Raw genomic sequence first — 15,930 nt, forward strand, 5'->3', positions numbered from 1 at the left:
TAGTTGGCTGAATCAGCCAACGACTTTGCAACTGCGCACTGTCCACAAAATTTGGCAATTTAACAAAATTGAAAATAAAACCATTGCGCAACAACTTTTGTGTTTACAAAAATCTATAAATTCTAAGCGCAGAGTCAGTGCTTCATTACACAAAACTGAAGGAATGTTTGTATATATTATATGTTAGCCACTTATGACCGTTTATACACATGCAGCAGCTGCAACAAATGCGGTAAGTGCAATATGTATGTACTAATATATATATATATATATATAAATGATTGACTATTAAACATTACAGTGATATTTACATGATGCCATGGTCGATAACCTCAATTTTCAACTGAAGGATTTTTTTTTGTCATTCTGTTAGGAGAGCAACTTACATATGTATTATGAAAACGTTGAAGTAAGTTGTTGTTATTTTCCAAAAAAAAAAAAATCTCTTTTTTCTTCTCATGGAGAATTAATGAAAAGCCACTACCATAACTACTAACTGCTACTATTGCTTGACTACCACAAGCGCAATTCTCTTCAGTTCAGCCGGGTCGTCGTGTCTTTAAAGTGCTTGTCAAAGTTGAAGTAGTGTGCACAAGTGTGTAAGTGTGCAATATGTTTTAAAGAAAAAGTGCAGGTGTGTGCTCGTGCTGCTCTGAAGGTCGACTGCTTTGCCCAGAATTGCCCAGAATATAAAAATCCAGTATTTTATTTAATCAGTTATTCTTTTTTTCTTTAATTTTGAAAAATTGATTTTAATTACAGGCATTCGCTCCTTTTTGTTAATATGTTCAGTGATAGCTAAAATTACAATGAAGTATAAAATATAAAAAATAAAAATATTTTTATGAAAAAGATAATTGCTAAAAAATTTCATTAAATGTAAATTTGGTTTATAGTACACCTACTCGTAAGTCCACATTTTCGCAATATGTAAGATGCAAAAACTTTACAGCTTTAAATAGACTTACTCTACACAGAATTTCAATAACAAAGCTTCGAATTATTAAGCTTCTGCGGTCAACATCTCTCCCCTTTAAAGTAAGTTTTAAAAAAGCTAAACATTTTTAAAATATTTGCTAACAATTTCTACAACCTAGAAACTCGAACATTCTAGTCGAGCCAGGTAATGAAAATGGCAAATTTTTGACCGCCACAGTATAAAATTCGTGGTAGGAAACAGATAAACGTTTTTCAATTTTTATTCAAGAAGATAGTTATCAACATTTATCGTAAGACAGAGATGTGCTTCTCTCGATTTTTAGTACCAACAACTGACTGGAGGAGAGGAACTGAACCTGTCATTGCGTTGCTTAAGAATGAGAAACGCCAAAATAGCATATACCCGTCGTGAAGATTTCGAGACGATTCCGTCCATGCCACCTCCGTTAATCGAATAATGCGTCACTCGCCAATTGCTGGAGCACTTAGGATTAATTGCGCCCCCAAAATTGGGGCTGTGGATAGCAGTTTAGGCTATCAGTCAAATCGAAAAAGAAAAAGAATAATTTAACAAAAATTCATAAATATTATAGTGAATAACTTGCACTTGTTCCTCCGATTTTGTTGGTTTGGATTTTGAATGGTTTTGTGACCAATCAGTTGTGTTCTTCTTTAACATGAGAAGCAGAGCGTATAGATATTAACAGCTTTACCTTCTCATTGGAGAAACGTAGATTTATCTTAGGTGCCAGCTTTTTAAAAAAGACGATTGATGAGAGTGTTAGTTCGCCAGTCGTCTTAAATGAAATTTTTTAAATGTTCCTCTCCGTTCATTAAAGTATTATAGTCTTATATACCTTACTCAATATAGTTCCATCCATTAATCGCTTAACTCACACAGGGTTTAATGTAAGAATTGGTTTGAAGTTTTCATCCATTGTCTCTCAATGTTTCAAACAATGTTCGTTGTAACTCATAAGCACTGCATTGCCAAAGTCAAACCTGAGCGGTACAATTAGTTAGTTAATTAATTAATAGTCGCATATTGCAGGGTTGCCAAATTATGGCTTATTTGCCGAGTTTACCGTTATACTCACAGACTGATGCCTTTTTATACCCTACACCACTTGTGGTACAGGGTATATTAATTAGTGCGAACGCAAAAGCTTAAGTTAGACCAAACTTTTATTATACTGATCGATTCAGAATAATGTTGTATAATAATGTAATGTATATAGTTGTGTACAAGTCGCAGGCCGCAAATTTTTAAAACGTTTTCATGAAATTTGATCTATTGACGTGTTTTGACATAAGGTCAGAAGCTATTGAAAATGGTTCACATCGTTCCACTTTCTCGACCACTCTCTACTCGACCTTGTTTTAAAAAGGCATCTTCCAATAACCAGGCTTTCATGAAAATAATGCCTTTGCATGAAAATAATATGTATTGCATTATTATTAAGCCTTTTTGTGCCACGGTGCACCGTCGCGCTGCTCTCGCTAGTTGTGAAAAATGCCACCGACGCGATAGCACTGATTTTGACATTTCACTTTTGGCGCGCGCAGGTGACGGCCGTGTTACCGTGTTCGCATTTTTATTCATTATATTACATTCTAACTATATTCGATGGCATATTTTTTATATAAACATCGTGATTATTATTTTTTTAATATTTCTTATTCCTGGCTGGAAAAAATAAAGCTGAATCACATACTTCATCGAAACCGACTTTTGGCTTGGAGAAATTGCCACGACGAAATTTACGACGATCTGTGGTATGCAATGGTAAGAACAGAAGTTCAATGGAAAGATCCAACTTGATTTGCTCCATGTGTAAAAAAGGACTGCACGATGTTTGGGTAGGAAAACACGTTTGTAAATAAATCTTGTTTATTTTCCATATACTTTCTGTAATTTTGTTGTCAATAAATATTTAGTATTCAATTTCTGTGTTTTTATTATCACAGTATAAAATCTTCTGAAGAGAATGTTGGAAAAGTTAAGGATGTTGGTGTATTGTAACGGAAATTGTGAATATTTCTCTTGTTCATATAAATTATCTATGAAAATGCATTTTTTTAATGGCATAAAAATGCATATATTGATAAAATATGTATGGCACTACGTTAAAACGAATCAACAACTGTACTAGGCGCAGTGGTATAGCGTACGTAATAGTCGGTCTTGTCCAATTACAATATTTTTACTTATTGCCTCTTAAAATCAGCTTCAGAACCGAACGTCAATTCTATATATTACTTTAATAGTACTGCTAAGCTCATTATCTAATGTACATTTATTTATATTAGAGCCGATAGCCTGTGCTGCTAGTGCTCAACTTCTTCTTTTTTTTTTAGTCTAACAATTTATTTCATTAGCCTAAAATTATAATAATAATAATAATACTTATTGCGTTTGTTCTTTTTGTTTCCTTCTCCTAGGATCTTTCCTGCCTGCGTAATCTTAAGAATCATTGCAAATTTCATTTTGTAATAAAACAAAAATGAATTGAATAAATAAATAACTGAATAGGTATCCATAACAATAACTCAAGAGTATCCACCAAGATAACTATTATTGATTATATAATCGACTTTAATCCAGAAAAAAAAAACATTCACACAAATCCGTGTTACACTTGCAAATAAGTGCCAGTGAAAAATAGGAATGAGATAAGCACAGTCTTTGGGGAAAAAATTGCTTAGCTTAACTTTTTCCTTTAGGGACACTGCACATATACTTGCCATTCAATTTATATAAGTGATATCTTTTAAATTATCAGTGTAATGCGTCTTTAAATAAAACATTTTTCGATAAATATTTTGGTATTTTACTTTACGATACTTAAACGGCCTCCAGTAATTATAGGAAAAAGCAGAAGAAAAGCCAAAAAAAAAAAGAGCGACTTGTCCATTTCAATCAATGTTTATATACACCGTTAATTCAGTTTATATACAATTTACAACAAACTAAAGGAAATTTGACGTCGCCATGAGACGAATCCACTTTACATGACGTTAATGCTAAGCTAGATGAATATTATTGTATACAATTGACAATGCTATATATATGTTGTATATATATATATATATACATATATATATAATTTTATTTAATCTATTTGAGTTTCTATTTATATAAAAGACTTACACATACATATATTAACAATTATTTTACATTTGTTTACTTTAATGATAATGTTTTCTTCGCATAAAATAGATTGGAAATAATAATGAAAACTAAAAGTAAAAATGTGATGTGTGATTCAACATGTTTTATGAACATAATATGCACGCCTCTATTTGTATGTATACGTATAAACGAAACAACAACAAAAAAGAAATTAAAAGTAAAGATTTTCCATACATGTCTATTCGGGACGTCTACTACTTTCTTCAGATGGTGGTCTCACCCAACCGCCATAACGTTTTTCTATTTCTCGAGCCACCGCTAAGCATAAATGATCTTGGCCCGGATTAGCTACCACTTGTATACCCATCGGTAAACGCCTTCGATCTAAACCGATCATACAATTTGTCACCGGTAAACCCAATGTATTAAATATAGCCATGTACATGGGCTCTAACAGTTTATGATAGATGCGATAATGCTGATGCGCCGTATTTGGGAAGGTTGGATAAAGGAAAACGCCATCATTGCCTAATAGTTCTTTGAATTCAGTCTTTAAGGCTTCGATAATGGTCGCCAAATGCTTATGACGTGAATTGGGTATAATTTTCATAAAGTTCTGTAAATGACCGAATATCACCGAAGGCAGAATACTGTCCGAGCAGCCAAAGAAATATTTAACTGTTTCGGTGCAAACAGTTTTTGGTCGTTGACCTTCCTCGGTTTTATGATAAATAGTCTCAATATTTTTCATTGTCAACATGGCTGATAAAGATATGTCTAGAGACCATTTCATTTTCCTTATATTTACACGTTTCGCATTAAAATCGTTAGCCACACGATTAATGGCCGCATGCAAGTCACGACTTAAGGGTCTCATCATGCCCGATGGACCATCGTTATCCATGAAGAAGAAACGTATGCCGCTCATGGTTACCTCTTTGTCCAAAGTCAATTTAGGACCGTTTGGATCGACCATACAACGCAATAATAACGGTAAATCTTTGGCATAACGAGTCATAGGTGCGATAGTGAAAAAGTCACCCCATTTAGGAAAATCTGAAGTTGGATGATGACCCTTAAATGAAACAGCATATGGCGTCGGCTTATGACCCCAAATACCGCTAAACATAGCGGGTAATCGCGACGAGCCTCCAATGTCCGACGTTAAACCCAACAAGGAAGCTCCACTGGCCAGCAGTGCTGCTTCTCCACCCGACGAACCACCCGGTGTACGTTTCAAATCGTATGGATTTCTCGTTTGACCGGTAACGTTATTATAAGTCTCCCACATTAAGCACAATTCCGGAGTATTAGATACTAGTAAAACTATACCGCCGTATCTTTTAATTTGTTCAACCACCGGAGCATCTGATTTCGCTATCTGTGGCGTTTTAAAGACTCGACCTGCCTGATTCGTTAATCCTTTTACTGCTATACTCTCCTTAACGGTAACTGGTACACCCAATAACGGAGTGTTCTCTTCCATTTCCTCTTCGGTAGTAAGACCCAAACTGATTAGGCGATCAACTTCGCGAGCTTCGTCTAAAGCCTCCTCGAAACGGTCCTGTACGATCGCATTTATCAACGGATTTACTTGTTTGCATCGTTCTATGTATGCCTCTACCACTTCCCCGCTTGTGACCTAAAAATTATAAAACAAAAACAACACCAATAACAATAAATTAATATTAATCGGTTTATTGTTATTTTTGAAGTGTTTGTTTGCACGTAATTGTAATAAAAATCGCAAAAACATATTATTTTCAACTTTTTTATAAAATAAAATCATTAACTAGCAATTACGGTAAAAGGAGCGTGCAAGTAACTTTTATACTGGTATATATAAAATCCTTGGCTGCATTTATGCTGTGTGTGTGAATATATGCATGAGCCATACATGTAAAAATATTACACGCAAAGTTTTAGCATAATTACTTATACAGTCAAAAGGATTCTCATTATTATTGAGTTAGCCAGAGAAATAAATTTTAAGATTAAATTCTTAAAGTACTGGCATCTAATTGAGGCTATCGGCTTTATTAAAAACTGTATCGCACTTGAGATTCGAATTTACGACCATTGAGATGCTAGTCGAGAATCTTTGCCTTCGGCCACTCAGACCGATTCTGTTAATTTTTATGAAAAATTTGGACGAATTTTGTTCTTCGGTTAGTCGTTACCATTATATGAAACTCCACTTTTTACTGCACTAATAATCGTTTTTATGTAAATTAACGGGAAAAGACTCTCTCCATGTTTCGTTATTTGGCTTTGCGTCTTTAAAACTTAATAGCGTAGAATTTTGAGTAAATTTAAGATGTATGCGTCCGTCGCTTGTCTCTTGGAGTAAATTGACTTTATTTAATTTAATATCAATACTAACGTAATTACAATTTTTATTCAATTCTCGTTGTTTTCATATGTCCAAAAATATGATTTGCATGTGAAAATGTTGAAGTATATCTGGAAATATGCCTCACATTTTTTATAGGAAAATCTGCTAAAAATTCTTATCTATTCTATCTTCTATTAATTGCATTTTTTCATAGCCAAGTTCACATTTACTGCACACAGTCTTCATATATATGTTAGCTGATATCGCAATGCTTGCGCCTGAAACATTTCTTGTTTTGAGTCTGGGCCAGGGTATGATGCATCAAAAATTAGTATTGGAGACAAACAGCAAAAGTCCGCGGTAGCGATGTAAGAACAAATTATATTCCTTCAGAGATTCGCCAAGGGAGCATTACGATCAATGGGCAATTCATCAATAACAACCGCTTTGCGGACAATGCAACTATCCTAGTATTTAATATGCAGGATCTGCAGACGATGTTTCAAGCTGTGGATGACTAATGTAATTACTTTAGGTTAAACACAAATATTAGCGAAACCAAATTTATGGTTGTAAGTCAAGCTTAAACTCCATATGCAAATGGCACTCTGTTAAGTAATAACCTAAATGTAGAAAGGGTTTCCAAGTTTATACACCTTGGATCGATTTTGCACGAAGAGCTTTATAGCGCGCAGAAACAAACTTCGAAAACCCAATAAAGTATACGATTTCTTGGCCAATTTCAAAATTGAAATACATGTAAACATGTCCGTCTGTTCATCTGTCTATCCGTCCGTGTGCCCAACTGTGTAATATCTGTGGTAAAGATTCTCACGTTAGCGAAAACGAAGTGCCCCAAACTTTTTAAAGGACACGCCTACAACACCCATACGCCTATGCGACAAATACTTTTATTTTGAAAATAAAAAAAATCATCAGCACCCGGTTGAGTTCTTTTCTCTTTTTTTCGTCTCTCCTAGAATAACGCTGAAGGGCATAAAAGATTCGGTCACGATCGAATATAATTTTCTTAATTGTTTTTTTGTTTTTTGTGCCTTCTTTTTATTAGTTAACAATTTTTAATTTCTTTTGATAAAATTCATTTTTATTCAAAAAAAAATATTTATTTAATTTTTGTTTTTTCTCAAACCGTGTATGCTCTTACCATCGCGCCTTTTACTTCGATTTGAACTTCAAGTTCATTGCAACTAATTAACATTCGTTTCTTGGGTTTTTTTGTGTTGCTTTTCTTTTGTTTTCATTATCCCCGCCTTTCAAAGATACAAATGTATACTTAATTGTGCGAAAAATATAAAAATGCCAGAAATACTTGGCACACTGTTTATAATTTATTTATATGCAATACCTATCTAACTTTACGAAGATGTTCAAAACGATCTTTGTATGAAAGATATAGCAAACAAAAACAATCAGACCGCTCCCGCTCTCATATTCAATTACTTACGATTTCACCGCTCTACTTAGAATCGAATCAAACACATCTTTCCCGGGTAATTAAGTGCGAAGCAGAGACAAGAAAAAAGCCAACTAACTTTCGTTACTTAATACTGATAAAGAAACTTTTATAGGCCCCTTCGACTTAAATATGTATAGATCAGACAGTTTACAGGTTTACTGATTTTACTTTTTTTGTGCACAATTCTTGAGGACCGATTTAATATTGAATATCAAAAGGCTTCGTATACGTGTCTAAATAGAGATCCGTTTACCACTATTGCGCGTTAGTGCTGAATAAGAAAAACGATTTGGAATAAAGATCAGTTTAGTTAGTCGATCTTGATTGAGCGATGTTAGTATTCTTGCGTCGTCGTGTGCACATTTCGTCATTATAAGCATTTTGCTCGCTTTATTATTTTTTAGTTTAATTTTAACGTTAGCGCAATACTGTGACCGAGAGTAAGGTCAATAATGAAGTTAAATTGCGCGAGTTTATCGGATGTCAGAAATATTTTCCTTCTAAATTGAGACATTGTGACGGAAATATGTGTCAAATTTCACGTCACGTCATTAGTGCTTCAGCTGCGCTTGATTTTGTACGACATACAACATACTTTACTTTTCACAATGCATTATTAGCGGAGCTGAGACGTAGACCTACGTTTGCGACCCGAAAACAACCGATGAATCGAGTATATGTTCTGCAAAAAGTGAGCCAAGACGGAAAAAGTGCGCCAAAGTCACTCAAAAATCAAGGTGAGGTCAACGGTTTCCTTCGATTGTTGTGGTGGAGTGTACTATGAACTCGTTCCGCAGAGCGAAGTTGTTGGCAAGGAATGTTATTATGCGACGTTTGCGTGAAGCCATTCGCAAAAAGATGCCGGAATAGATTTAAATTAGTAACAAAATTATATTCGGTCATGAGCGAATCTTTTAAACTCGATATAAAAAGAAAAAATTAAATTACTTTGTCAACACAGGATGGTAATCGTGAATGCACTTACGCAGAGAATTTTAATGTGTATACGGAACTGAGAAATTAAAAACAGCTTTGGACTCTAAAACCAATCATAGGAAGTTTTGAACCCTAGAGATGCACATATTTTTGATTAGAGTAAAATTTCGATTTGATTTTAACCATTGTTCGTCGGGCTATGTTCGCAGGGTTCTTAAAAACCTATGAAATCGTTCTTGCAAGCAGATCGATACTGAAAATGGTTTAGATCGGTCAAAGAATACGCTCACAATATAATATAAAGTGATAGGAAATTTTTCTTAAAGCAGACCCGTATTAGGTTTTTTCTCCATTACTTGTAAATAAGAACGTCGGTACATGGATAAAAATGTTGTTAACAGACCTTACATAGATATACATAGTATCTAAATGGAAATTGAAAGCGACGGCTCTCAATCAACATTCCAGAATACTAAAAATTATTCTTCGGTCATCTGCAACTCACCCAATCGACAACAGATGTGATGTGTGTTGCATCAGTTATGCTACACAGACATGAAATATACCCACTCTCTCTCTTTTTATAAGGATCGATCTCAGTTTGACTGTCCGTCTGTCTCTCGTTTCATCTTGTGTTCGTATTGCATGTCTCAAGTTTTGAGATATTTTTATATAATTCGCCAGACCGGTCTGTTTCGGCCCCACGACAGACGCTAGTTTCGGATCGGGTTGCTTTTTCCGGCCGCTTCCCGTAGTTATTCTTATTCTAACGAATAATTCTATTACCGCAAGCGATGTAGGGTACTTAATGATAAGACATAGCCGTTTATAGTGTTTTCACGCTGTTCTATCTTTGTTTGTTTTTTTTTTTTAAGTTTCGTTTTAAGAAAAAGTTGGCGACTATGGAGGGAGATTGAACTACAAGTGAATATGATTCTTTTACATACACAACTTAAGAGAGTAAACGGTTTCCAGCCATGACCGTGAAACTTGTTTATCATAGGTTTGTGATCAATGACGTTACTTAACATTAATTAACTTATCAAAAAGGAAAAAAATGTATTTCATTAACAAAATAACTGTGTGAACACGTCTCCGAATACCTTTACGTTTTCTCACCGCTTACTCCTTAATGTTGTAAAGGAAAATTTCCTGACATCCTTTAAAAGATGCGAAATGTCACAGGCCTTCAAAAGAGGACATTTTTGCATATTTCCATAGGTTAAGCAAATAAATAGAAATTTCTTTTATTCTTCTTTGCTCCACATCGGGGAATGCAAAGACAGTAAACTCCAGGATAAGGTCAATAAAAATTTCCTCTACATCTTTCTTTCAGATGAACGCTAGCCATAATCAAGAAAGCTTTCTTAACGATCTGTGCTAAGCCATAAGAGAAATTGAAAGTTAGAAAAAACTACAAAAACCACATATCCTTGACTAATATTTGATTTTTTTCTTTTTTTAATCTCGATTATTTGCATTTTATTCTTTGCTTTACAGCAGTTTTATGCTACCCATCCGCAGTGGCATGGAAGAATATGTTTTGTTTTATTGCCGTATCATATTTAAGTACAAGCAAAAATATGCCAACTTTTCAGGACTTGGTGAAGGGCTTTTATTGCTTTTTTCAGAGGTTTCTCTTGCTCAGAAACTTTTTTTATTCGCTGGAATAAGTTAAGTGTTGTTTGCCGCAACTGTGACTCTTCATTTAAAAGTTAAGTTAATTAACCTTAATCATGTTGAAGTGTTGTAATATATACACATATATATTAATTTTATGAGCATAAAAGCGTGCTTACATATATATGTATTACATAAGATCTCAAGCGTGTGCACGAGTAAAAAAATGAACATTTTTTTTCGGAAACACAAACCAATTAAAGAGATTTTTTTTCGAGCACGTCATTTATATGCACATATACATATAGGAGGTGCATTCAGGAGAAAAAAAAAAATTTTCTCGAAAAATCTTTTTGTGGTCCATCAATATCTATTTTGTCCCTTTTAAAGTAATCTCCCTTAGAGACGATACACTTTGTCTTGAGCTTTTTCTAATTCGCGAAGCATTTCTGTTACGCGCTTTTTGATATGACCTTGAGCTCTTCCAGCGATGCGGTCTTCATCTTCTTAATCGTGGCAAAACTCTATGCTTTCTTTGGCCCATTCAGTTTTAAGAAGAGGAAAATGTCGCAGAAACGCAAGTTCGACGAATACGATGGCTGAAGCATGATTTCGGTGTTGTTTTTGCCCAGAAAATGATTACCACGTCATTGTAATCGAAGAAAAAAATGAGCACAACCTTGACGTTTGACGAACTTGGCGTGCTTCTTTCGGTCCTGGCCCTTCAGGTCGCTTGCATTGGAATGGTTGGCTTCTGGCTGTGACGTCATAACCATATACCCAAATCTCATTTCTCATCAGTTATGACTCTTTAGGTAAAATCGAAATTAACTCCATGAATGTTGAAAACTCATCGTTTTTTTGAACACATCTCGTATATGGTATACATATAAGTGACATAAATCCTTAAGTGTTCTCATCGTTACAAGTGATTGTTATCAATATTACGTGACTTGATTGAGATGAAAAGTATTTTATAAAAGAGAGTTTGCGAAACGAAGCTTGTTCTTTAAATGGACTTTAGCGCCAGACTATTGTACGCGATTTTTAGCGAAACGTGTGAAACAATTCAGTAGCATCAACTTTACATACGCTTGAGCAAGGGCAAAACTAAGCTTTGCTTTGACGACGATACCATTTCATTGAAAATCATTTGAGATCAATTTAAGCTCATCCGGATTGCTTAAGTGCAGCGAGATGATAAGTAATGCTTGTATAGGGTCTTAAGAGATTGATTGTCTATGAGTATAAGCAATAAAACTCAATTTGGTAAGACAACGAAACATATGGAATTTATAGATAATGAAGGAAGTGAGTCTTTGAAAATCAAACTCGATGAGAGGTGCATGCTATAAATGCTTGTAGGAAATAGTCGTTAACTAAAACGTTTCATATAATATTTAGTTTAATTAACTTTTAAAACAAAATGTTTATTCTAATCATTTATTGTGTGATAGCGGATGTAATAAATTTAATTAGTTTATTTTATTATTAAACGACTAAAATTCCCAAACAATTAAATGGCGTTATGAAGTTTTTATGATATTTTACGATATTTCATGGGATTGTCTAAACGAAGTACGAAGAACGCAAAAAAGGAAAGAATAAATATATGTTGGGAAATCAAAAGAGATACAAAAGACCTTGATGTTATATGATAGAGGCTTAACCAATTTCGTTGTCAACTGAAGCCAGCTTGACTGCTTCATTTCTCTCAAGCGGCTTGAATATATATACATATATATATACATATATATATATATATATATATGTATGTATATATATATAAACATAAGTATATATACATATATATATATATATATAAACAACTATGTGAAAAGAGTCAAAGTCAATTTAAATGTACTTTAATAAAAATTCATGAACACATTTGTAATTCATTGAGTCATAAAGTGAATAAACTACGTAAGTTGCTCCAAGCAAAATAACATCAAGATTTTTTATACCCATCACGAGCAAAGAGTAAACGTATACTAAATTTGCCATTTCGCTTGCAACATCAACCTTCAGCATTGAGTTGGTAGTCTGCTTTGAGGCCAACTCAAGCTCGTTGCACGGAAAGAACGAAAGTGAGATGTGGAAGTGTCTACGCAAGAAAAATGTACTGATTTTTCTTATTTAAATATCGAAAAGATATAAAAAGAGAGAGCTCAATATAGAAAGTAACGAGGAAAAGATAAAAACGGTGCAGAGACATTTGAAACAATTTTTGCTATTATTTCCTACAAAAAAAAAAAAACCGCTATATATATAGAATAGGGTTATGTATGGAATAGCATGTCGGGCAAATGGTCTAAATGGCTTTCCTGGCATATACGTACAATTTTACCGAAATTTTGATGCAAACACTTTTCCGCAAAGGTAATGTTCATTAATTTTTTATTTTTTTCTTTATCAATTATACGTAACCGCTAAAATTTGGAAGAAGTTATTTAGTAGTAGAACAGGTCAACCACATCTTGCTGGGGTGAAAGTTTACAGCATCCTTTGGTCAATATATCAACTAAATCTCGCATGGAAAGTTTTTGAGAATTGTATCAGCTGCGGCGGCTACAAGTTTAATATCCAAATTTAAGTTTCGGCTTTAAATACAATCCTAATTTAAATATAACTTCAGCTTTAAGTCTAGAGTTATCTGTAACTCTGAGTATGACCCAAATTTTAGTTTCAACTTTAAGTACAATTTTGAGTCTAAATCCAACACTAACTCTAATTTCAATTATTATTCCAACCGCAATTCTAACTCTAACTCTGATCCCGATTCTACATGTAAATTTTACTTTAATTCAAACCTCATTCTAGCTCTTACTCTAACTGCAATTTTAAAGCTTAATCATAAATCCATTTCTATCCCTAACTGTAATCCTAACTTTAATTCTAGCATTGACACTAACGTTAGCTATAATACAAAAATTAATACTAGCTTTAACTGTAAGTATATTTCTAAAATCGCTAACCGGCCTTGAATGAAGAGGAAGAAAAAGCCAAAAAATGACAACTAATTAAGAGAAACATTGAAATGAGAATTTAACCTTCCTTTGCTGATTGCATCCATTACATAATCGTTGTGGTGCTACTATTGCCGTTATCTTTTATCTGCAAAAAGTCCATTTTCAGCATCCAGCTGACCATTAGAAATACTATCGTGGCAGACAAAGCCTTGTCCCATATGTCCATATCTAGTTCTAATCCTAATTTTGTTTGCAAATTTTATTCGAATTCTAACTGTAACTAAAACTGGAAACGCTAACCCACTCTAAATGGTATGCAATTATATTCGTACCGCCTTACTTGTTGCGTGTCGTACAAAGGATTTAGAAAGCCAATGGCTTTGGCACATTTCATTTCAAGGTATCTAGAAATATACATATATATATATATATATATATGTATGTGTGTGTATATACATACGAATGCGAATGCTGGCGTGTATGAGTTAATGGTGTGCCTGCGAACTTATTGAATGATATATCAAAAGCGTTCTTCTGTTGTCTGGCGTTCATTATCCGGTTACTTTAATATTTAATAATTATCCATACAATGTGTCTACTTTGCCACTCATAAAGATAATTTCATCTGTTTTTTTGTTTTTTTTTTTTTTCTTTTCTCTGTAACACTCTGTAACTTGCAAGCATTAGCTAACGTAATGATGACAAGCGCATTTCAGATTTCCTTAGAAAAACAATTTCAAGAGCATAGAATTTCGGTGATCAGCAAAAAACAGCGCGTATAATTAAAAGGAATTCGTTTACTTTATTGTTATTGTAATCAATTGAATCAATTGGAAACAATGAAATGAGCAGCAATTTATTTTAATTGTTATAAATATTGTATAAACGTAAATGTAATGCCCATGCGAATAAAATAGTAGCGAAAACATTATATGCTAAGAAAATTAAGCAAAAAATTAAAGAGCGAAAGAGATGGAGATAACTCAAATTTATTGTCAACGGAATGATCTGTGGCTGTATTAAGAATGCAAGTTGTCAGGTTGCTCAACTGAAAACTGAAATCAATGATTGACTTTAATTTCAAACATCTAATAAAGGTAAACACGTTTCTTTTTTTTTTTTTTTTTTTTTTTCATAAAACAAAAAAAAGAAAAAGTAATTTAAAGCAAGCGTGCGATAAAGTGATTATTTGTGCATTCATGATCTTAAGCCGGTCCTGGTAGGTTAAGTCGAAATTTTACGAATACTTTTTTATTGTACTCTTGAGATTGTTAAATGAAATAGAAATCTAATCTAATTTATGAGTTAAATCTTTTTACGAGCACCTTCAACGCATTACGGATTCTTCAAACGTTTGAATGACTTTAGCTAATATAAGAGGTTTAAGAGGGAATGTAAGAAAATGAGCATCTGTATGCATTCATTGTCTCTCCACCCTCCATTCTCGTACGGGATCAAGCACTAAATTTTAAATCGATCTGTACCCTAATTTATAACTGTATAGGTATTTAAGAATGTTTAGTTGTCGATGGTGTGCACTTTCGTCTACCAGTTTACACTGCGAACATATGAGTCAATTTTCTACCTTAACTTTTACGATTGTCGGACTTTTAGCCATAAAATGGATGAATGAATTGACATGCGTCCAAGTCCAAGCATCATCTTATTCCAACTTGAAATATTTATAAAGAATTTTTAGTATAAATTTTTCTTTCTACAATTAAAGTAATGGTGTCTAACGAATATCGAACATAGTGAAGATAAAGAGATTTTTTCCTCTCTTCGTGCGAATGCCTGGTATTTATCGTCACTAGTGAATAAAGGATTTTTACTCGTAACTCGCTTTTCAATATTTACAAATTAAGTTCATCTTTAGTATACAGCACAGGCAACATGCGCTGACTATGCGCTGAAGTACGTCTTTCATTTTTTTGATTTCTTTTAACCGAATGCATGGATGGCTTGGAAGGAGCTTGCTACATCAGATAGAGGAAATGAAAGATAACCATCAATCAGGTAGAGACCTTTTTAATTCGATAATGAAGTTTTTCTCAATTTAACCCTGTTATTATAGCCTCTTGTTAATAAAAATTAAGGTATCATTACAAACATCATTATTTGTCACGCATGGGAAGCGTGCCTCCATCTTCTTAATAAGTAATTTAATATAATTATTGGCAGCTATCAAAAGTGTTTAGAATTTCTTCTCGAAATTAAAATCTTTTCACGTGTAAAACTCATTAAGATCGTTCGTACATATCAGAAACGTTCATAAAAAGTTTTGAAGAATTTTACAGATTTGTACATTTAAACATTCGAAAGCAATTAAAAAATTTATTTGTGATTAAATGCGGCAATGAACGTCAATAAATAGATAATAAATAATAGGCAGTTGAACGAAGCAGGGATGACCGTTCATTTTATGAAAGCATATTCTGCTGTTCTCATACCCTACACGCCTTATGGTAGAAGAGTATATTAACTTTGTGCGGATATGCAATACCCAGAAAGACTTGAGATA

The 15,930-nt window shown here is 33.6% G+C and overlaps 1 protein-coding gene across 1 annotated transcript in view; it reads right to left on the bottom strand.

The window, feature by feature from the left end:
- Positions 1 to 4,088: 4,088 nt before the first annotated feature.
- Positions 4,089 to 15,930, bottom strand: part of LOC119641922 (fatty-acid amide hydrolase 2-A) — a 29,876-nt gene continuing 18,034 nt past the window's right edge. Inside the window, exon 4 of the mRNA XM_038040838.1 lies at positions 4,089 to 5,714. Coding sequence (XP_037896766.1) covers positions 4,311 to 5,714 — 1,404 coding nt within the window. The 3' untranslated portion in view covers positions 4,089 to 4,310. The remainder of the gene's footprint in view (positions 5,715 to 15,930) is intronic.

Source organism: Glossina fuscipes, unplaced genomic scaffold (assembly GCF_014805625.2).
Source record: "Glossina fuscipes isolate IAEA_lab_2018 unplaced genomic scaffold, Yale_Gfus_2 197, whole genome shotgun sequence".
In the NCBI taxonomy this organism is placed as follows: Eukaryota; Metazoa; Arthropoda; class Insecta; order Diptera; family Glossinidae; genus Glossina; species Glossina fuscipes.